The sequence below is a fragment of the Condylura cristata genome, unplaced genomic scaffold (genome assembly GCF_000260355.1).
Source record: "Condylura cristata isolate star-nosed mole 26May11 unplaced genomic scaffold, ConCri1.0 scaffold00011, whole genome shotgun sequence".
NCBI classification, from domain to species: domain Eukaryota; kingdom Metazoa; phylum Chordata; class Mammalia; order Eulipotyphla; family Talpidae; genus Condylura; species Condylura cristata.
The window spans coordinates 20,292,025-20,312,995 of record NW_004567112.1 but is presented as its reverse complement, the minus strand read 5'-3'; the positions used below and the strand labels follow the sequence as shown (position 1 = coordinate 20,312,995).

At 57.8% G+C, this 20,971-nt stretch overlaps 1 protein-coding gene across 1 annotated transcript; it reads right to left on the bottom strand.

Annotated features, from left to right (window-relative positions):
- Nucleotides 1-990: 990 nt before the first annotated feature.
- Nucleotides 991-20,359, bottom strand: RRP12 (ribosomal RNA processing 12 homolog (S. cerevisiae)). The gene is made up of 31 exons (XM_004680581.2): nucleotides 20,283-20,359; nucleotides 19,761-19,866; nucleotides 19,365-19,481; nucleotides 18,257-18,395; nucleotides 18,029-18,156; nucleotides 17,162-17,260; nucleotides 16,559-16,650; nucleotides 16,196-16,307; nucleotides 15,901-15,998; nucleotides 14,654-14,768; nucleotides 13,557-13,699; nucleotides 13,226-13,347; nucleotides 12,413-12,477; nucleotides 12,164-12,326; nucleotides 11,614-11,768; nucleotides 11,330-11,397; nucleotides 10,470-10,563; nucleotides 9,409-9,567; nucleotides 9,212-9,292; nucleotides 8,868-8,973; nucleotides 8,544-8,651; nucleotides 7,964-8,121; nucleotides 6,815-6,906; nucleotides 6,461-6,622; nucleotides 6,191-6,363; nucleotides 5,887-6,021; nucleotides 4,450-4,499; nucleotides 3,474-3,546; nucleotides 2,185-2,252; nucleotides 1,813-1,895; nucleotides 991-1,463 (listed from the first exon to the last, which is right to left on the bottom strand). The coding sequence occupies exons 1-31, from the start codon at nucleotides 20,357-20,359 to the stop codon at nucleotides 1,361-1,363; spliced, it is 3,444 nt and encodes a 1,147-aa protein (XP_004680638.1). The 3' UTR covers nucleotides 991-1,360.
- Nucleotides 20,360-20,971: the final 612 nt, after the last annotated feature.

Sequence of the window (20,971 nt, the reverse complement as noted above, 5' to 3'; positions counted from 1 at the left end):
TGAAGCTCCTTAGAAAATACTAAGTTGGCTTCAGCTTTCCAAAAAGATTCAATACTGGATAACTGTCTCATACTATAGCTACTTCACATGAAGCTGCCTACTGTGTGGGGTTACGTTTCAGAGGATGGACTTAGGATTAAGCTGATCCACCTCGTGTCTATCACTGTAGTGACCAGGGTCATGGTCAGACACCTTTTCAAATCTCCCAAGAGCTGCCTCTTCCGCAGGAAAGACAAGTGAAGAGCGCCACCTCTGGGTGAAGTGTGTTCCTTATCCTAGGCCAATATGGGGAAATTTCCTATTTTTCTGGGAAGGATTCACAGGGCCTCGGAGAGCATTACCAGAGCCAAGGGCACTACAATAAAACGAACTATAGAAGCAGGAGTGTGTACATTTATTCTCTTCTCAAATGGGCATAGCCTCAGGGTTCTCTGCTTCTTGATCCTTCTGGGAAAGCACACACGGGGGTACCCGAAGCCCAGGGGGCAAGTGGCCTTAGGAGGAACGGAGGCCCACAGGCCCCACTCCCTTCTCTGCTCCAGACCTACAAAGCTGGACAGTTGGCAGCTCTTTGCACTACAAATTGCTTGGGAAAAGGACAGTATGATGAAGCAGGAAGGAGGCGCCCGGGGGACACTTGAATCAACGCACAAAGCTTTAGGCGGCAAGTCGTGCCGAGGGGCAGCTCAGGCTGCAGCTTTCAGCATCTGTACCTTCTACCCAGTTCTGGGCTCCACCATAGCGCCACCACCACCCCAGAGCACTCTCTGCCCCACTTCACCTCTCAAACACCATCCTTAGACTGGGGCTATCAAACCCACCTGGCAGAGGTGGGTAAGTTCCAGACCAGTTCCAAAGCCTGCCTTAGAGCTATCGTGCTAGGTTCCAGACTGGGTGCTGGGACTGGACAGGAAGGGCCAACAGTCAATGGCTGGACACTATTCTCATCCCTGGAGGCGGCAGGCGAGGAAGCAGTGATTCTAGGGCCAGTGCATGCTAGTGCATGTTTATTCTAGTCTGGTCACAGCAAATTCACACTTCCAGGTCATAGGCAGGCTGAGTGCCCCATGGTCCAGCAGCTGGAGGCCATGGACGACTGGCCACCCTGGAGCCAGCAGAAGACCACTGTGCACGGCCCCCTGGGTGGACTGTAAAGCCACCTGGCTGGCCTCCCCAGAGACTCAGAGGCCACATTTGCATTTCCAGGACCTAGAGTTGTCTCTAAAGGGCAGTTTCCATTTGAAGCTTCTGAAATCCGCGGCGCCAAGTCCTGGTACCAACAAGTCATTCTAAGTTCAGGTTCTGCTGGAGCCCTGAGTATCAAACGGGTGTCAAGGCAGCTGGGGGCCGAAAAGGTGCCTCAGGGCCGACGATCCTTTCTGCGGAGTTTGTGTCCCACCTGGGAACCCCGCTGGGCAGCTTTCACCAGGCCTTTGAACTGTCCCTGCAGCTTGACCTTCTTCCTGCAGGGAAAAGGAACAGAAGGGTCACATCTTCTGGGAACAGGGAGCCCCCCTTCTCATAATGTCAAAAGACAGATCTCCCAGCACCAGCAGGAAGTGGAGGAAGGAGCCAGCCAGGCTCTGGGCAGTTTGTCAACTGGCCAGACCATGCGCCAGCATGCTGAAAAGAGTGGCTCAAGTTAACAATGTAGGCAGTTAGCTGTGTGCAGGCATGCATTAAGACATAAAAATTAGAAAACAGAGAAAGTCTTGAGTGACCAAGTTGAGAGTTCACTAAGGACAAGTCCCCTCTGCTTAGGGCAGGGCGTGCCCCCGCACCCGCCCAAACACCCTGACCCGAACTCCACACCTGCGGTTCAGCTTGGTCCGATTGAGTGGGATGTAGGCGTAAGGGTCAAGCCGACCTTTCTTCTTCATGTCCCCTTTTGCTTTCTACTCATCAAGAGACGAACAGTCAGTCAGGAGTGTGGGGTTCCCTTCCATCCCAACCCGACTTGACAGCCCCCACAGCCTCTTCCCTTCATTCTCCGCCTTAGGTGACACCAAAGAGCTGCTGCAGTCCTGAAAGGCCACTCAGCCAGGGCCCTTACGTGGATGTCAGCAAGGCGGTGGCCTCCTTCCTGGTCTCTGGCTGGCGGGTGCTTCTCTAGCACCCACACGGAAGGGTACAGCTGCCTTCCCCCAAGCTCTGCCAGGAATCCCCTTTCCTCTGGGCTCTTACCTTGGCCTTGTATTCAGCTCCAGGGGTACCTTTCCTGGCCACAGGGCGGTGGATGCCAGAGCCTCCAGCTAAAGGGGACACAGAGGCCATGAGTCAGGCAATGCCAAGGCAGCCTCTGGGGAGAAGGCATGGGCACTTTCTCTCTGGGGAACTGCTGGGGCAAAGATGAGTCAAATCCAAGAACCTGGCTCTGTCCCTTACTAGCCAAGGACAAAGACCTTCCTAAAGGAGGGCTTGTCTAGTGATCTGACAGGCCACTGGGCCCCTCAGACTGACCAGATTCCGGAGACCTACCTATCTCCAGGAACTAACACAAGCGCTCCTTACTTTGGAAAGCCCGATCTGCTCCCTTTATTCTAGGAGAAAGCATGAGCTTTGATGCCAGACAGACTTAGGTTCAACTTCCAAGTTCTACCAGTGGCTGTAATTTTAGCCCTACTCTCTGGAGCCTCTTAACCTTGTCAGTGCAATGAGCACTTTGGGCTTTTTCTCCCTTGGGCTTCACACCAACTCCAGGAAACAGCAGGGTAGCTCCTATCCCATGGAGCAGAAGTGAAAACCTGCAGCTCAGATCAGGCATCGCTGTGCTGGAATCCTGTGACGCTGGCTCAGGAGACTCAGCCGAAGCCTGCCTTTACAGATGAGAAGCCAGAAACCCAGAGGCACACGCCTGGGCCAAGGTCACCCAGCGAGAGCAGCTCGGCAAGCAGTGCTGACCCAGGCCTCCTGCCTCACCGTCTGGAACACTGCTCTGCACCAGCCACCTGAGAGAGGGGCGAGGTGAGCCCCAGCCTGCTGAGGAGAGGGCTCGCGAGGCTCTCCAGCTAGAGGTGTGTGGGCCCCAAGGGCCCAGCAGGACGTGAAGCCCAGCAAGAACTCTGCCAGCGGGGCCAGGGCAGGAGCTGCACTGGGGGGAAGGAGACAGGTAACAGGCTCCCCTGAGGCTGGGGGCTAGGCCGGCACTCCAGCAGCTGCACTGGGAGAGGAGCAGCCTGAGGCTCATGGACTGACGTGCAGAAGCTCCTGGCAGGCCCAACATTGGGCCTGCCTGTTGCCACCCAGGGCAGGCCAGGCAGCCTCCTCAAATTCAGGCTGGTAAGGGGCAAACAACTCTTGGAAGGGGCACAGCTGGCCGGGGTGGCTGGAGGAGAGATGAGCACAGGCCTCCTAACCTCCTAGCCCTCTCCTCACCCCCAGCCCTCTCCTAAGCAACTCTGTGTGGACATAACCTTGTGGTTCTGCCTGCTGCCAGGGACAGGGAGAAGCCATCAGAGAAGAGAAAACCTCACCTTGGTACTGAGGTGGCATCTCAAGTTCTTCATCATCAGCTACTTGGTGATGCTTAAGTTTCTGGTGCTTTTTCTACACGAAGAAAAGCAGAGTTAGCGTGAAATGGGACACAGAACTCCTTACTGACGGTCACGGGGAAAGCAGGGGAACCTGCATGAGCACCAAAGCATCAACGTCGACACTGATGGCTGAGAGCCCCGAGGCCCAGAGAGAGCAAGTGACATCGAGACCACACGGCCTGGCAGCACAGAAGCGGGTTCCAGCCCGGGTCCTGTCTAGGCCATCCCGGCGGCTGCAGGGCTCTGCAGCCACTCTGAACGCCCACCCTGGGACTACCCTAGGGGAAATGCGGCCCCCTACCCCTTGGAGAGAACAGCTCCACCAATTCTTCACCTCACACAAACGCCACTCTCCCCTCCCCAGCCGTCAGACACCACGGATTCCCTACTAGCAGCAGGCTGCGAGAGGACCCACTTGCTGTGGCTTTCTGGCACTGTTGCTCCCTCAACAGTGCTACTGACCCAGGAGCTGTGAGCACAGGTACGGGGTGAGGCCAACAAGCTTGACTAGAGGCAGCAGTGATGAGCACCACTCGCCACAAATGGTGCCAGGTGCTCTGAGAGGGTTCCGACAGCAGCCACGTCTGCCACGGGGCTTTAGTGCAGACACTGACACCTGGGGACGCTGTGTGGGGAGACACAGCTCCCAGGGCTGGCTACCATGTTGGGGGGTGCCCAGGAAACCTCTTCAGCTGCAGAGGTCCTGTGGCAGGGCTCTGGAGTGTGCAGCTTGGAGGTCAGGCTGAGGGGGAGGAGAGGGAGCAAGGTGGGAGCACACACAGGGCTGTGTGGGAACCACTGGTTGTGGCGTCCACGCCACTGGACATCCAGGCAGCAGGGCAGCTGAGCGTGTGTGTGGTGGGGTGGGCAGCAGAGGGAGAAAAGCCGTCAGCCCTCCACAGCAGGAGCCACTCACACTTCTGCCGCCCATGTCTTCCATCAGCTCAGCCATCTCGTCATCCTCTCCTGGAACAAAAATACGAGAAGCCGATGAGCACCGAGGGGCCCTCATTTTCCTAAGGCCCATACAGATGTCATCGTGCCTCCTCCTGGCTCATCCAGCTGAGGGAGGTGCCAATTTCAGCTCCAGAAAACTGCCTTTCCCCAGAGCCCGCCTCCTTCTGTCAGAGACAAGATCTTGGACCATATCCCTTCCTCCCTGCCATCCTAGACTCCAGAAAGGACAACCTCTCAAGGAAGTGGTGATTTCTCTTTGAAATCAGGGTTTTTTTTGAGATTCCAGGAAAGCCCCAGGTTTCCAGGAGGGTCAGCCCCCCCCTCAGCCAGACATGCCCTGTCTTGCCCCGACTGTTTCGTTCTTCTAATGCAAGCTCCCCATCTCCACTCTATCCACTGGCCCGTGGGGGTACAGCTGCGTGAACCACCCAAAAGCACAGGCATCAAAATTCACAATTTTCTGTGCATCAAAGACACATTCACAGGTCAATGGCTTAAGACTGCACAACTGCTGACGCCCGGGCAGACCATGGGCTTGCCGGGGCGCCGGAGGACCAAGGCCCGAAGGCCGAGGGGTGATGGACAGGCTACAAAGGACCTGAACTGGATCTTAAAGAGCAGTGAGGGGCACCTGAAGCATCAAGTGGGCAGAAAGGGGTGAGCAGTGACGAGACCAGATCAGGACTGATACCAAGCCCTACGGGTGGTTCTGGCTACTGGTTTCCTCTCACCAACAACCCTGGAGGTGTAGGTATTATTCCCATTCTGGGTGAGGGGACTGACGCAGAGAGAGGATAAATAACTTGTTGCAGTCACAGAGCTGGCCATGGAGGTGCAGGGAAGTAGAGAGCTCTGGTGAGGAGGCTGCGGTGAGTGAGGGCCCAGGGCTGCAGCAGTGGGAACCAAAAACAAAAAAAAAAAACGTGCACAAGACCTGGGCTTCTGTGATGTTAATACATGACACATGCAGAGGACACAAGGAAGAATGATGAGACTCAAGTTTGGCCCGCGTGGCTCCTGGACAGCAGGAGACGGTGGAATCAGCTGGGAAGATCGGAGTCTAGCTCCCTCTTCTAATGAGCTACCTGCCTCAGCCAAGTGTATAGTTAGAAGAGCAAGGGAAGAAACAGAACCGAGTGGTGATCACCCAACTGCATCACACTCGAGAGAGGAAGTAGCGGGCTCCGAGAGCTCTGTCTGAATCGGATACATAATACTTCCTACTGTGGTCGAATAAGTGCGAAACTCGAGAAGTTTGAGAAAGTTGTCTTACATACAAGTTCCCTCTATCTGTTTTTGCCCATGCTTCCCCAATATGGTCACTTAAGGAGTGGGTGAATGAGTCAATGAGCACCCAGCCAGGCCAGAAGCAGCCGCAGCCCCAGAAAGCACCCACCTTTACTGGCATCCTCTTCGTCCAGCCTGGCAGCCTCATCCTCTTCCTCCTCTTCCCGGATAATCAGTCGGCCATCGGTGCTCACCTTGAAGCCGTGGTCCTTCTTCTTGCCTCGGCCGGGCCCAGGCTGTGTGGCTGACGTGGCAGTTGGGCAGTGAGGGAGTGGAAGGCCAGGCCCAACCCGCTCACACCCTCATTGTAGCTAACAAACACAGGTCTGTGCCCCTGATGGGTGCACCCTCAGCCCCAAACGTGACACACACAGGCCTGTCACACCCTCATGAGCCCGTTACTCCCTGCTCACCAAGGACTCGCTGGGCCACCTTGGGATCCAGGAAGTTGAGAGGCTCATCCCCGCCACCCTCCTTCAGCCACGCGCGGCTCCTCTGCCGGTCCAGCCTCCGCTGCTCCCTGCCTCGGCTCCTTTCCTCCTCCTCATTGTCCTCTTCTTCTGAGTCGGCCAGAATCTCCTCAATACTGAGGGCAGAGAAGTCCCGGGTCAGGAGGCTTCCAAGGACAGCTGGACGCTGCCTGGGCAGGTTCCAGGTCGGGGAGACCAGGTTCCCAGTGTCACCTGTCGCCTTTGCCCTGGACAGGTTCTTCTTCCTCCTCCTCCTCCTCCTCCATGGCAGCCTGGTTCAGGGCGCGGTGCCTCTTGGCCCGGGCCTCAGCCTTGCGGATGTTCACCAGCACCTTGTGGTACTCCTCGGGCAGCAGCCGCTTCACCAACTCAAACCTGAGGGGCAATGGGCTGGTGAGGCTCCCTGGCCAGGGTGCTGCTCGGAGGGAGGAGGTGCCGAGCGTGGGCCCTTTCAGGCGGCGGGGTGGCTTGGTACCCGGGTCAGGCCCCTTCTCTGTGGGGTCCTTCCTGAGACTGAAAGCCCCTCAGTTCCTTCTCTGCACCCTCCCGACCTCTTCAGGTACTGACCCAAACTTGCGGATGAACTTGGTGAACAGGTTCCGGAGCTTCATGCGGAAGTGCCGACGCATGTCATCCGAAAGCTTCCCAATGGCCTCCATCTGCCAGCAGGGACCAGCGTTCAGGGCACCTGCCTCAACCTAGCCTCCCCTTCACTGCTGTCCTGACTGGGGCCACGGGACTACCAGGCCCAGCTAGGTTCCTGGACTGCCTCATAGTCCCATCAGGCATCTGTGGTCTGGGCAGCCCCCACACCCTTCCCCTGGGCACCCCCTGATGACACAGCTCCTGACCACCCTGACGGTCCTCCCAAGATGACAGCGGTAGAGAGCTTTGGCACTGCATGCATTATCTCACTGACTCCTCAGAACAACCCAAGGAAGTGGAGAGTATTACCGTCCCCAGTACAAAGGCAAGCGTCTACCCAGGCTTATTCCATGCCTTGCTCTGCCCAAACCCCCAGGCTCTCTCCGTTCCGTCTCTTCGGATGGCCTGCGCTGATCTCTGGCTGGGCTGCTCCTAATGTGGCAACTGCGTAAATCAGACTCTCTACTCATGCCAGGAATGGCTGCTTCTATTTATTGCTGATGTTTCTTTATTAACAGTACTTAGCTGATGGTGTAAATTCTTTATTCTGTTATGCACTGCCCTTGAGTCTGCACCATTAGCTTCTCTGTCAGCTAAGGACTGGACAGATTTTTTTTCTTAACTGTAAATTAAAGACCTTTGCATGTATACTGGGATATGCCCAACACTCAGCCTGGAAATTTCCAGCTCTGCTTTGCTACTGATGTGCAGGACTGCAGTCAGACCACACGCGCCGGCTACCCTGATCCAACCGTGCCCACAGCTGCTGCTCACCGGCGCCGTGACCGTGGGACATCTCTGGCCTCATTTCCCCCATCTATGAAACAAGCAGTAGCCCGCCACACGGCCTCTGCCGTACAGGGCCTTGTCACGGGGGTCGGGAGGGCCGAGACGAGGCAGCCAGGGCACCGTGCTCCTCGCTGCCACGAGCCTGGCAGTCCCCTTGTGGTCCTTCCACGGCCCTCTGCTGCACGAGTCAGTCAGTGGCTCAGCAACTGTTTGAAACTTCTTGCCGAGGCACACTGGGCCCATGCTGCCATGCCAAGGGGGAGACAGGCAGGGCACACTCACCACCAGCTGCACGTGCTTGGCCAGGTGTGTCACGTCCATGACGACCACTGCCACCTTGATGAAGCCCAGAGCCGACTTGACCACGTCGCGGGTGCGGGAGGCCAGGAGCAGGCACACGTTCTGCAGCAGCTGCTCCACAGTGCTGGTGCCCATCAGACCTGCGGTGGCCAGGGGGCCACTGTCAGACACCCGTGACCCCACTCCGACGTGTGGCCCGCCAGGTTACAAGAGTGTTCGTTTGGGAGATGTCGTGTTCCCAGCTGGGGTCTAGTCCCTCTCCGTGGAGTGTCTCCTCTAGTCCTTCGGGCAAACCAGGAGATGCTCTTTCCCTCCCATTTTAGAGTGAGGCCCGTGAGGCCCATGAGCCTAGTTGCTGTCAGAGTGAATAAGCAGGTCCCGTGCCCAGACTGTATCTGCTCTGACGTGGCAGCTGTGGGGAGGGAGGGTGGCCACGGACATGGTGGGCGGCATCCCCTTCCTTCCTCTCTCCCTCCAGGGCCTTTCCCCTTCCAGTGACCGTCCTGACCTTCTGGGCAATTCCCTCCCGAGAGCTTCCCAGGTCCGTGACAGCAGCATTTACCTTTAAACTCGAAAAGGAGGTGGGTCAGAGCCAGGATGCTACAGCTGACCATGGTCACAGCCCCCACAAGGCCGGGGTAGATCAGGACGAGGTAGTGCTCCAGGGCCTCTGGGGGGCGAATACCCACGTCATACCGAGGCAGCCCCACCCACATGCTGCCCTCAGGTCCACCAGGGAGAGGGACTCCAGGCCAGAGAGGAGCAGCCTGCCCTGGACAGAGCTGCTCTCTCATCTTTTCTCTCCGGTCAGGGGTGTTGACAAGGACCTCCCCGGCAAAGCCTGTGAGTGGAGAACCTACCCCAGCCCGAGTGTCCCTGGCCTTACCTTCCTGGTTCGGGCCAAACCGAAGGAAAGCATGGCCCATCTCCACTAGCAGGCTGAAAGCATTCTTCCGCGCGCCCACCGACACCTCCTTGGTGCACAGGATCACCTGTCCAGACGAGCCCGTGAGCACGCGCTCCCAGGCCGGGCAGCCTGAGGCAGGATGCAGGAAAGGGCACCCATGCTCCCAGGGAGTGAAACGAGCCCACCCCACCAGCAGCACTGCCCTGCCACTGCACAAAGGGGGCCCCAGGGCCCCGAGAGCTGGCACAACCCCCCTGGTCCCAGCAGGCCTCAGGAGCCACACCACATAGACTCCCGAGCCCCCCCCTCCCTGCACGCCTCACCTCCGGGACCAGGGCAGTGATGAAGTCCTCGTGCTCAGCAGAGAGCTTCTTCACAATATGTGTGAGGCACTTCAAACGCGGCTGTGGTGGGGTGGAGCGCAGCGGTCAGGACTCCCAAGGCCTCCCTGCCCCGAAGCCCCTCAGGCTCTCCAGCGTTTCCCCTTCCCCTGGGCAGACCAGGCTGCTCCGGGCCTCACCCTCTTGGCGGGCGAGGATGCGCTCCGCAGCGAGTCCAGCAAGGTCTGCTTCAGGTCTCCCAGGTGGCTCTCCACAAAGCGGGCCCCAGGCCCCTGAGGGCTGGCACACACCTCCTCGAGCACACGGTAGGCCTTCTTCTGTACCCCGTGAGCCTTACTCTGGGAGGGGTACACGGTGGACAAGGATGGAGGAGGACGGGGCTGCGGGTTCTCCCCCTGTGCATGCGCCCACCCCATCTGCCAGCATTCACAGAGCAGCCAGCCGGCGGGGGATTCGGAGAAGCCAGCTCCAGGGGCGCGCGTGAGGCGCGGCAAGAGGGCCGGCCGCGCACCAGCAGTGGGAGTCCGCCCTCGCTACGCCAGGCAGGGGTGCTGCGCAGCCTGCCGGTGACCCGAGCCCCGGGCGCGCCACCCTCCTGAGCTGTGTGAACTGGCAGTGCCTGGAGCGCGCCAGGCCTGTGCCTCTGGCCGGGGTGTGCCTCTCTCCTTGGCCTGGCTAAGTCCTTGCTGCTCCCCAAGAGCTGTCACCAATCCCAACCTGGACACCTTTCCTTCTCGGTCCCCAGAGCACCTTGTACTGCTAAGTAAGTGCGCGCTAAACTGTGGCAGCACTGAGAGCTTTCAGGGATCACTGCCTGCTGGCGAGCCACAGCAGGAGGGCGCTGAGCACGGCGGGCAGAGGGCCTGGCACGGAGGGGCACAGAGGGGCTCTTGTCTCAGGGACCAGAACACATCCGATGAGGCTGGAGTGTTGGCAGGCCTGGTGGGCATGAAGACCAGGCAGGGTGAGCCGGGCCCAGTGAGTGAGCAGGAGGCGTACGGCGCTCAGTTCTACTGGAGGCGCCTGAGCAGGTGGGGCCCCGCACAGATGTGCACTGCAGTCACTGGCACCCACAGGACAGAGGGCGAGCCGGGGCGTGACCGGCAGTCACGCCACGAGAAGGCAGACAAGGACCTAGTCTTCAGCGCAACAGGATGACACCTGTTTCCCTTGCCACGGGGGCCCGTCTTCCCGCGAGCCCTGAGTGTGGTGGTGTGGGGCTCCGGCCTCCGCGGCTCACCTCCAAGTAAGGGCGCATGGTGGAGTACAGCTTGCTGATGGCCGCCTCGTCGGCATGAGGAGCCAAAGCCACAACCAGGTCCAGAACAGACAGTCTGCTCAGGGGAGGAGACCAAGCAGAGGTTTTGGGTGGATGGGGGTGGTGGGGAACTGATGATCAGTGTTCTTATGTCCCCTGGGTGTGGGGAGGGCGGGGGCAGTCAGGGTGAGAGGCCAAGGGCCTCAACGGAGACCGAGGAAGAGCTAGGGCTAGCTCCGAGCTGGGCACTGCCCGAGGGGCGTTCCCCATGCTGGCCCCTCAGTCTTCACGCACCCTGCCACAGAGCGTGCTACCCGGCCTCCTTTACAGGGCAAAGGGGCACAGAGAGGGCACGCCACTTGCCAGGGCCACACTGCTCTAAGTGGCAGAGCTGGGGTTTGCACCCAAGCAGTGTCTCCAGGATCCCCCTTCTTTCTTTCTTTTTAAAAGATTTATTTATTTACGCACACGAGTACTGGGGTACAGGCCAGAGGTGTGCGGAGAGGAGTCCCCAGAGACAGAGTGGGGAGCAGCAGGTGCACAGGAGAGGTCTTCTGTGCCTGTGAGTCAGCAGCCTGGCTGGGGATTGAACTTGTGCCACAGTGGCTGCTGGCAGGGTGAGACTCTAACCCCTGCGCCACCAGGGAGGCCCTCCAGGATCCCCTTTCTTCCCTAGAGGCTAGAGTGCCTCCTGGGGAAGGAGCCGGTCAGACCACGCAAGAGGGTGGGGACATTCAGTATCTCAAGCCTTTCCTGTGTAATTCCAGAGAGATTCCACAAGCCTTCTGCCAGACACACCCTCCCGTTCCCCGGGCTTCCTGGTGCAGGACGGGGCATTTTACCTGGTAGAGTCTGAGCTAGTAGGGTCCAGCACCTTCTCACTGGCTTTTTCCAGGAAACCATTCACCAACTGGAGCCGAGGAGGATGAGGAGGGAATTGTTGAAGAAACACACACATAGCACCTTCCCCTCTATTTCCTTTCCTCTCCCCACCTAGAAGTTTCAGGTCTGGACTACCCACAGTGACCACGCTCAGGCCCCCTGATCTCCAGGCCCAAGAGGGAGGATCTCAGCCTTTCCAATAAATACACCTAAGAGGGTTCCTGCCCCATCCCCCGCTGCTCACCTGGGTATCAGTAATAGTGAGGTAAGTTTTGATGGTCTCCAGCACAGCCCGGCAAGGGGCTGGAGGATCCCCGGCTGCAACAGGCTGCCCATACAGGTTGAAGAGGATGGGCAGAAAGTTCTTGGCAAAGCGGCTCACTTCAGCACGGTCAGCCTCTGTAGCAGAATCAAGGTTTGCAGAAAAAGGACAAGACGTGAACCCACCTCAAAGCCTGAGACTGCGGCCTAGAGATATCCTTTCAAGGAGCCACGACGATACCCAGAACCATGGGCTTGGGCTTTCTCTGGGACAGGAGAGGCTGAGGCCAGAGCAGAGAAAATGAGGTGCCACTGGCTCCTGTCCCGGGGGTCAGCCAAGTGCCAGCCACCTGGAGGAACAAGGCCCAGTGCCGCAGCATCCCACTAATTCCCCAGGTCCCCTGTAGACACCCTAAGCCCTTGAGAGGCGAATTACAGGTCAGGCAGAGACCTGGCAGGCCAGGAGATGGGACCAGGAGACCCAGGCCCTCAGGACCACCTTCCCACCTGCCCGAAACCAAGAGCACACATACCTGCCTCACAGCCCTTGACGATGAGGGTGCGCAGGGCCTGGCACACAGTGGCCCTCAGGTCTGGGCGCTCGCTGATGGCTGTGCCCAGTGTTCGAGCCAGCCCTTTGAAGGAGGCGGCCACGTCCGTGGGCCTCGTGCAGAACCCAGGCAGGAGGGTCCAGATCTAGAGAGGAAGGAGTGGCGGAGTAAGGTGACACCCAGTGACCCGCGCCCAGCCCTGTCCCACCCACGCCCCTCACCGCCCCTTACCTGCCACTGGAGTGTGTCGTAGATCTTGGACTCCACCGTGCTGCCCGCCTGGGCCAGGTTCATTGCTGGAATAGGACACGGGGACACAGTAACCCCGGGCACCCTCCCAGCAAACAGACCTCGTTTTCCCCCAAAGCAAGAGCCCAGTTATGAGAACAGCAATATGGGTACCTCCTCCACCCCCTGAACCAGAGTACTGTTTGTTCTGAGAAGCTAGAAAACAGCGGGTCTCCCCTCATTACTCCAGGGACGGCCACTACCTCTTGTCATCATCCTTTAGGCATCATCAAGGCTGGACTCTCCCTCTTCCACCCTGGCACAATTTAGTACCTTGTTTCCCTTGGTAATAAACTGGGTCACTTTCATGGAGCAATGTCTATGTGGCAGGCGTGTAACGGGCACGTCCACGATGATTTCACCCGATGGTGGAATCACCGTCCCAGACCAGGGCTTGGATAAACCTTCCTAAATCCCCCACGCTGTGGGTGGCCCAGCCGAGCGTCCCCCCTGCCACGGTCTCTTCCTTTCTATGAGCCCACTGTGGGCTTTACATGGCTCGAGCGGAGCTCCCTGAAGGGACAAGTAGATTGTTTGCGATCCGCGTCTCTGCAGGTATAAATGTGTGCACTGGTCTCATGACTTCCGCAGGGAGGCGAGGGCCTGGCCATACACCTTCACGCAGAGGGCAGAGCAGGCGCTGGCTGGTTACTGCTTGGCAGAGGAAGGCTGCCGAATGGCCCAAGACTGGGGGTGTGGACAAGAAGCCCTCCACGAGCCCTTCCAACAGGGTCTCATCTGAGGTGGGTTCCGCACCTTTGTTCCTCAGGGTGGTAGCCAGGGGTAAGAAGTAGGTGGTGAAGAAACCAAGTCGAGTGTCCCGGACGTGGTCCCGGATGACGGGCAGCAGCCAGCTCCGTGGGAAATCCAGGGTCTCTCTGTGGGAGGCGGGCCGGTGAGGAAGCGGCGACAGCGCAGCCAGCTGGACCTCCTCTGTGCCGAGGAGCAGCGCCAGCCATGCCGGCCTCTCCAGCTGACCCCAAACGGCACGGAGGCTTCGTCTGCGAGTGGACACTTTGGGGGGAGGAGGGAAAAGGCCTCTAACTCTCCTGGGGCCTGTACAGAAGCCAACCAGGGTCCCACTTACTCAGAGCCATCGATCTCCAGAGGCACAGCCTGTAAAACCACTTCAGGCCCCATGCTGGCCACGGCAGCCCCCACTGCCTGGTCCAGAGCTGCTGTGTGGGGGAAGTGGGGGGAGAGGCGCAGGTCACAGAGGGACTGGAGACACTAGAGCAAAGAAATGACAGATCAGACACTAAGCTGTGCTCACAGCGCAGCGACTCAGGGCTGATCAGGCCAGTCTCCTTAAGGAGAGGTCAGGAGTGCGAGTCCAGGTTAAGCCTTAGGTCAGAAGTCATAAGCCAGTCACCAATCTTAACCCACTATTTTTCACCCCTCCCCAATGTAGTGATTTTTTTAAAAGCCTGGTTTTGTTAGTAACAAGTAAAAATCAGGTTTTATAAACAAATGTAAACTTCTACTCTACACTGAAAAATGAGAACGCCTGGCGAAGGCAGACCCACGTATAAGAGTGAGGCCACTGCCAGGCCCTGTGGAGCATCCAGAGACAGCTGCTGTGTCCTCTGGCACTCCCCAGTCTCACAAAGCCTCCTGGCGGGTCACTCTTTACGGCCTACTCTGACTTCACGTAGGAAGCAGCATTTGCCAGCCTCATCTATTAGGGTTCAGACCAGGCCTCCTGGGGAAGCCTGTCCTTCTAGGGAGGCACCTTCCAACCAGCAAAGGGGGAGTCAGAGAAAAAGGCGCCACTAGGCCGGGAGATGTTCCACCTGCTGCTGATGGGCTGGGGCTGAGAACAGCTGCTGGGAAGGGCCCTGGCTCCGCCCTGATCTGTAAATGGTTTACTGCAGTCTGTAGTGAGTAATTAAGGGTTAAAACACTATACTTACTATCACAGATTTAGAAAACTGAAAATTAGACCACAGGTAGAGTGAAGGAGAATCACACTGGTTCCCTAGGAACTTCCAACCCACCAACTCTAGCAAGACTAGTGAGCAGGCGAGAGCGACTGGGGCTCCGAGCCCTCTTCTTGCTCCCCCTACTGGCCCCGCCACCTCCCTAGGGACACGGAATGGGACACCTGCGATAGCCACTGAAGGAGGGACCAAGGGCAGATATCACAAGGTCGCCTCCAGGAGCCAAGGAGCCTGCAGCCCTTACCTTCTTCATCACAGGGTGGGCCTGCCTCCCGCATGCCTCGAAGAAGACACACAGCAGCTGGAGCACGGAGCTCCACGCCGCATGGAATTTGTAGGTCAGGCCCTCCTCCACTGCCCTGCCAAGGGAAGGATAGGTGGGGTCAAGGTCATGCCTCCAGGCCCCATCTGAGAAGTCAGTGGCTGCCATCAGGAGTCACCAACCACCAACTAACTGGCCCGTAAGGGTGGGGCCTCAAAACACGCCTAGGGAGAGAACGACCAAGCGTCCACACCTCACTCTGTGCCAGGACTTAACTCACACAGTCCTAGTGCTGAAGGAAAATCTTCAGAGGAGAAACTGACACGTGCAGAGCTTCAGTAACCTGCTGCGGCCACTTTGCTCGTAATCGGACTGGCCGCCATAGCTGCGCCTTCTCTGTGCCCTGCAGGCACAGGGAGGGGCAGGGACAAGTGGCCAACACGCTGAGGAAAGCTGCAGCGCAGGGCCGAGTGAGGGAGAGCCGGCCCCTTCCAGCCCGGGCACACCCTGTCAGCTGCATCTCCCAGAGTTAGCCGCCTGGAGATTTTAGGCAAGAACGGCCGACAGGGCTCACGTGGGGAAAGGTATGAATTCGAGAGGGGGAAGCTGTTTCTCAGTTTTCCCGACACTTCACCCCAGTGGTGTCAACAGGAGACAGGCCCATTTCCCCATAAGGGGCAGTATCTACAACACCACACCTCCGAGCCGGACACAGACACACAGAGGGGCACCAAGAACCCAACCCCTTCCTGGGGCCCTCCGGTGTGCCCGGTGCAGAGGCCCCTCAATGCCTGCTGGGGGCCGCCGGGGGTCAGGCTGCTGTCTGGGAGACGGCTCCCGTGTGGGAGGGGAGGGCAGCCCTGTAAGTGAACAAGAGCGGACTCTGCAGCCAAGCTGCCGCTTACCAGCTGGAGACCTTTTACCCGTCTAATGGGGCTCAGTCCTTCTGTCCCAGAACCAGAAGGTCTAGCGAGAGTTCAGCTGCACACTAGCTGCTATTCTGAGAACTGTACACCTGCTACTTCACCTAACCTCTGAGGGCGAGGACCTGCAGTGGCCCAGGCTCCACACACATGAGCCTCACATCACGGTGCCAGGAATATGCTTGGTGCACAAACTGACAGCAGCCGCCGAGGGCTGCGCAGGCCTGGGGGACAGTGGAGCACTGTCATGAGGAACTTTCCACGAGCTCCACCTTACTTCCTCTCAACAGGGTGCAGTGCTCTCACCTGAACATCTTGGCGACGTACTGGGCAGGGCCCGAGGTTGAGGAGGTCACAGAGCCGATGTCAGCCATGTGGGGAGCCACGCATTCCTTCAGGATCGCCTGCAAAGAGAGGCTGCAGGCTGTCTGGGCCCCCCCAGTGTCACCCCCCAGGTGACTGCCTCCGGAAGCTTCTTGGAAGCCTACCCCCAGGAGGCTGCTGGACCTGAGAAGCTCTGGGAGAGGCAACAGCAGGCCCAACGGAGCACCCTCGCTGCTCTCCCACTGCAGCAGGGTCTGGGGGGCAGGAGGAACAGTACCTGGAGGCTTTGGGTGGCAGCTGTAACCACCTGCGAGTGGGGGGAGAGGAGGCAGCTCGTCGCTGTTCCAAAAAAGCGAGGGAGGTGACCCAGACCCAGGTCCCGCTGCAGCCTGTCGAGACAAAAGGCTTCTTGGTGGACCTGAGGGTCACAGCCGGCCCAGGTCTAAGGATAGTCACCGATGTGCAGGGCTCTGCGGCCCTGGCTGACACAGGCTTGCCATCCTGCCCCGCGCCTCATCCCCGCAGGAGCAGGTAGGCAGCATGCCTGCGGTGGAAGCTCTGCTGGGCCCAGGAAGAAGAGCCCCTCCCGCGTGTGCCGCAGAGCCAGGAGCCCCAGGATGCCCCTTCACCACGTCTCTACCTGACCAGGTTGATGTGGGCTTTCTCCATGACTTTAAGCCAGGCCAGCAGGGGCTGTAAGTCATTCTCGCTGGGCACGTAGTCATACAAGGCCTGGAGGCAGGGCAGGGAGGAAGCATGGGGCTGAGCGAGCGTGTTCAGCAGCAGCGCAGGCCAGTGGTGGCCTGTGGGCCTCGCAGCCTCTGTGCCTTCCCAGCTCTGCCGCTCCCCACTCTGTGAAGCCCTTCTGGTACTGATTCTATGGGAGGGAAAGTGTCTAGGAGGGCAGAGAATAACCTGACTCACAAAACCCTTTGTGAGCCCCACAAAAGCCAGAGCCCTTCTCTGGAAAAATGCATGTGAGCACAATCACACATCAGTAAGTAACCTGGAGGGGGGTTGATGAGCCTTTCCCCAAATCCACCCACAGACTCCTAAGGCTGAACACTCCTCAAAGCATCGGTTAGCACCACGAGACCACACTAAAGTAGTGTGCTCAGTTAAGAACCCCTCCGGCGAGGAAGCAGCTGCCCTCGTGGACACCAGTGCAGCCTCAGCGCCAGGCTCCCGTGCCACCTCTAAGGGGCCCAGCCGAGCGATGCCCTCCCTCACCATGGGGCCTCACCGTGATGATCTGGGCATTGAGCTCCGCCGACAGGGTGTCCTGGCTGGGCTTGGCGTGGAAGAGGCTGTGAAAGGCTTGCATGGCACAGGCGGTCACCAGCTGGAGAGGACAGTCAGTCAGGCTCCGTCGGGAACCACAAAACGCACCGCTGCCCTAATCCCCGAACCTCAAACTCATCCTCCTACACCTGGACTGTCCCTTCAGTAAGTCCTGGCAACCACAGGGAAAAGTTTAAATTTCAACAAAGTAAACGGAGAAAAGGAGCAAAATGTTCCTAACACAATGGGCCGGGAAAAGCGGCTCCACGCATGCAGACCGTGGCTACAGCGGTCTGCCACATCTGTATGTGTGTGGCTGACCCAGAGAGGGTGTCTGGAAGGACACGCAGTCAGCTGTTTGCAACGTTACGAAATGAGACCTAGAGGGAAAAATATCTTTAGCTTCTATTTCATATACTTCTAAATGCTTCCTCCTTTTTAAACAACATGCATGTTATTTATGTAAGAAATACTTTAGAATACTTGAAGAAAATATTAATGTGTGGCAGAGAGGCAGGGGATCATTTTTATGTATCTTTAAGGTTTATACATATTTAAGGTTTATACATATTTAAGGTTTCCGTAGGAACAAAAGAGCTTCCCGCCACTGTTTCATTCCCACTCTGACCTGATGTCTGAGGCTAATTCCCAACTGAACTGCATCCAAAGATGACCAGTCCCTCCGACTCCGGGGATAAGAATGGTGGCCCCGAGATTGGAGTCGGGTCGGGAGACCCCAGGCCCCGCTCTGGCCCGACCAGAGTTCCCTGAGTAACAGCAGCCTGGGCAGGGGGTCTAAAGCATGGCACAGCTCGGGTCCTGAGCGTACCACGTGGCTCAAGGTCATGACCCTGAGGAGGGTCTCACTGCAGCTCTTCACCAGGCCTTCGGGGAAGCAGGGCAGCAGGTCCTTCAGCAGCGTCAGCATGTGCAGCGTGGTGGTGGCCTCCTTGGCGCCTGGCAGACAAGGGGAGCTGAGGCTCCTGCCCCTGCAGTGGGCCCTGACCTTCCCTGCTGGCTGGCCCCGACCCAGCCTACCCTAAGGCTGGCTTCCTACCTCCAGACTTCTCCATCTCCTGGATGCAGAACTTAGCCGTGGAAACGGCCGCAGGATGGTGGGCAGGGGCCTTTTCACCAAACATGAACTCACTGCCCTTCAGAACTGAGCACACACCATGCTGGGCAGCCTTCCGGACCTGAGGGGCAAGATAAGGGGGCAGGGCTGCGTCCCTGGGTGGAGGGCACGAGCTCTGATCGCAGGCTCCAAGGGGGTGAGGCTCCCCTAAGGGCTTTGTGCCTAACTCCTCAGAAGTGGAGCAAGATTTAGTCTCGGTTCCAACCCTATTCTCCCCTGAAGTCAAGAGCCTCAAGCAAGCCTAACTTCCTGATCTCTGAGTTGTGTCTTCACCTTTACAACTAGGATTTCTTTCATTCATCCAGTCATCCAGCCAGCAGTTTGGCAGTGAACAGAGTAAACGACTCACGTTCTATTTGGGAGGCAGAAAATAACCAAATAGACACCAGAATGTAAAAAGTACTTGCGGACAACAAAGCAGAGCTGGTAACTTTTTTCACGGTGGAAGGAGAGTGTCACTCCAAGGAAGTGACACTTTAGCAGAGACCCATAGAAGGGAGGGAGAGACCACAGGGAAAGGGTGTGAGGGCCCAGTGAGACTCTTATTACTGTCCTCTGCCCCTGCCCCTGCCCTAAACTTCAGGAGGAAACAGAGTGCCAACACCACGTACTGAGCTGCACAGGCCTGTGGGGAACACAGGAGTGTGCCCACAAACCTGCATCATGGTTGCCATTACTACCCCCATTTCATGGCTAAGCAATCGAGGCACAGGGAGATGAAGTACATAGCACTAGCAGTGACCCCAGTATCAAATTCAGGTTGGTGATCCCAAACACTCGTGCCCCCCCACCCCATAACTAACACATGACTGACCAATGAGGCAATGGAAACTCAGAGGCACCATGCTGGACATTCCTGCTGCAAGACTGCCACCTGTCTGTCTCAGTGGAACCGGAGCTGGGCAGAGAGGCCAGCAGGCAGGATGTGGATGCTGGGCACCTGCCCTGATTGTACTCAGACAGGCTAGTTCTAGCCTCCCCACTTTCGTGGCTGGCCCAATCCCCTATTCTGGGGGTGCAGCAGTCTCACCTTGGGCTTGGCGTGCACCGTGAAGCTCAGTAGCCCATGATACACTTGTAGGGTCACGGGGTAGCTCCAGGCTTCCAGGTTCTGCTTCCGAAGAAGGGTGGCCAAGCAGGAGAGGACCTTAAGAGAGCAAATCGGTCTTTCAGCTCCACCCGCCTCAGCCAGGTGGAAGCAGCACAGGTTCTCAGTGACTCCAGAGAATCTCAAACAGGTCCACCCGAGATCCACAGAGGGCCTATATACCTGCCCCCTCCACGCCCGCTCCAGGGAGCATGTCTTAGTCCCTTTAGACTGGCTCTGGAGAAGCAGGAGGGGGCATGCCAAGCAGGAGGGGCCATGCCTGGTGGCCTAGGAGAAGGAACTGGAAGACAGAAGGGAAACTGAGACCCAGAGACGCACCCATCGGAGAGCAGAGGTGGAGCCGCTGCTGGCCTGGGCTAAAAGGATATCCATGAAGGTTTTGGAAGTATCGGAGAACTTCTTCATGAGGACAGGGCTGGGCACACTGCAGATAAAGAACAGAGAAGGTCAGGGCCCCGAAGGGGTCTCCAACAGTAGCAGAACAGCCCCGGCCCCTCACGGGCCAATGAGCAGCTAGCAGGGAGGCCACCTTCCACAGCACGTGAGTTCCCTGCCTCTTGCATCTTCGCTGCTACCCATTCTCTGCACCCTCACATCAGGGCCCTATAATCTCCCCTAGCTGAGGTCAGCAGGCATCCCAGTGCCACACCCCCTCCACCCCGCCCAGTCCCCCTCCAAAGCCCACACTCACATTCTGAGCTACAGCATCCCACGCCACGGGCAGCCAGAGGCTGCAGAATGCCACCTGTGGCAGGCACATTTTTCTCTGTTGCAATGCCAACCCCACTCCTCCCACTCCCTCACAAAGAGGGCAGGATTCGGACGGGAGCCAGGACTCACCGCTTCAGGACAAGGTTGAGCAGGTAAGCGATAGCGGCCAGGGACTCCGGGGACTCCACGGCTTCCATAGCTGTCATCTGAGGGCCGGGTCACAGTGAGGGGGAATGTGTGGGGCTGGGCCAGCGGGGGCTCTGGGGATGTGTGTGTCCACTACATGGTTATGACTGAGAGCCCTGGTGTCAGAGGCTCACACCCCAGCTGTCACTGGGTGACAACGTAACTTATCAACTTCTCTGTGACTGTTTATTCATGTGTAAAAATGAAGTAAGTTTTTTTCCAGGCTTAATTAACATCTGTGAAACACTTAGGTAATTGCCTGTGAATGGGCCACCCTGGTGACACAGGCATTAAAGTCTCAGCACTATCAAGCTATCACCAGCCACTATGTCCAGAGTTCCATCCCCAGCCAGGAAGCTGACCTGCATGGCATGGCAGACCTCTCCCATCTTGCCTGTCGCTCCCCTCAGCAGTATACTTCATAAATCTACCTGTTCTGTTCTGTTCTGTTCCGCTCTCTGTCTCTGCTGAATCCTCTTACCATCCCTATACCTCTGGTCTGTACCCCAGTTTTGAATCATCAATTAAAAAAAAAAAGAGAGAGTACAGCAAATTTTGGGCCCTCCCTTGTGGCACAATGGGTTAAAGTATAGCACTATGAAGCTGTCACACACACTGTAGTATTTCAATCC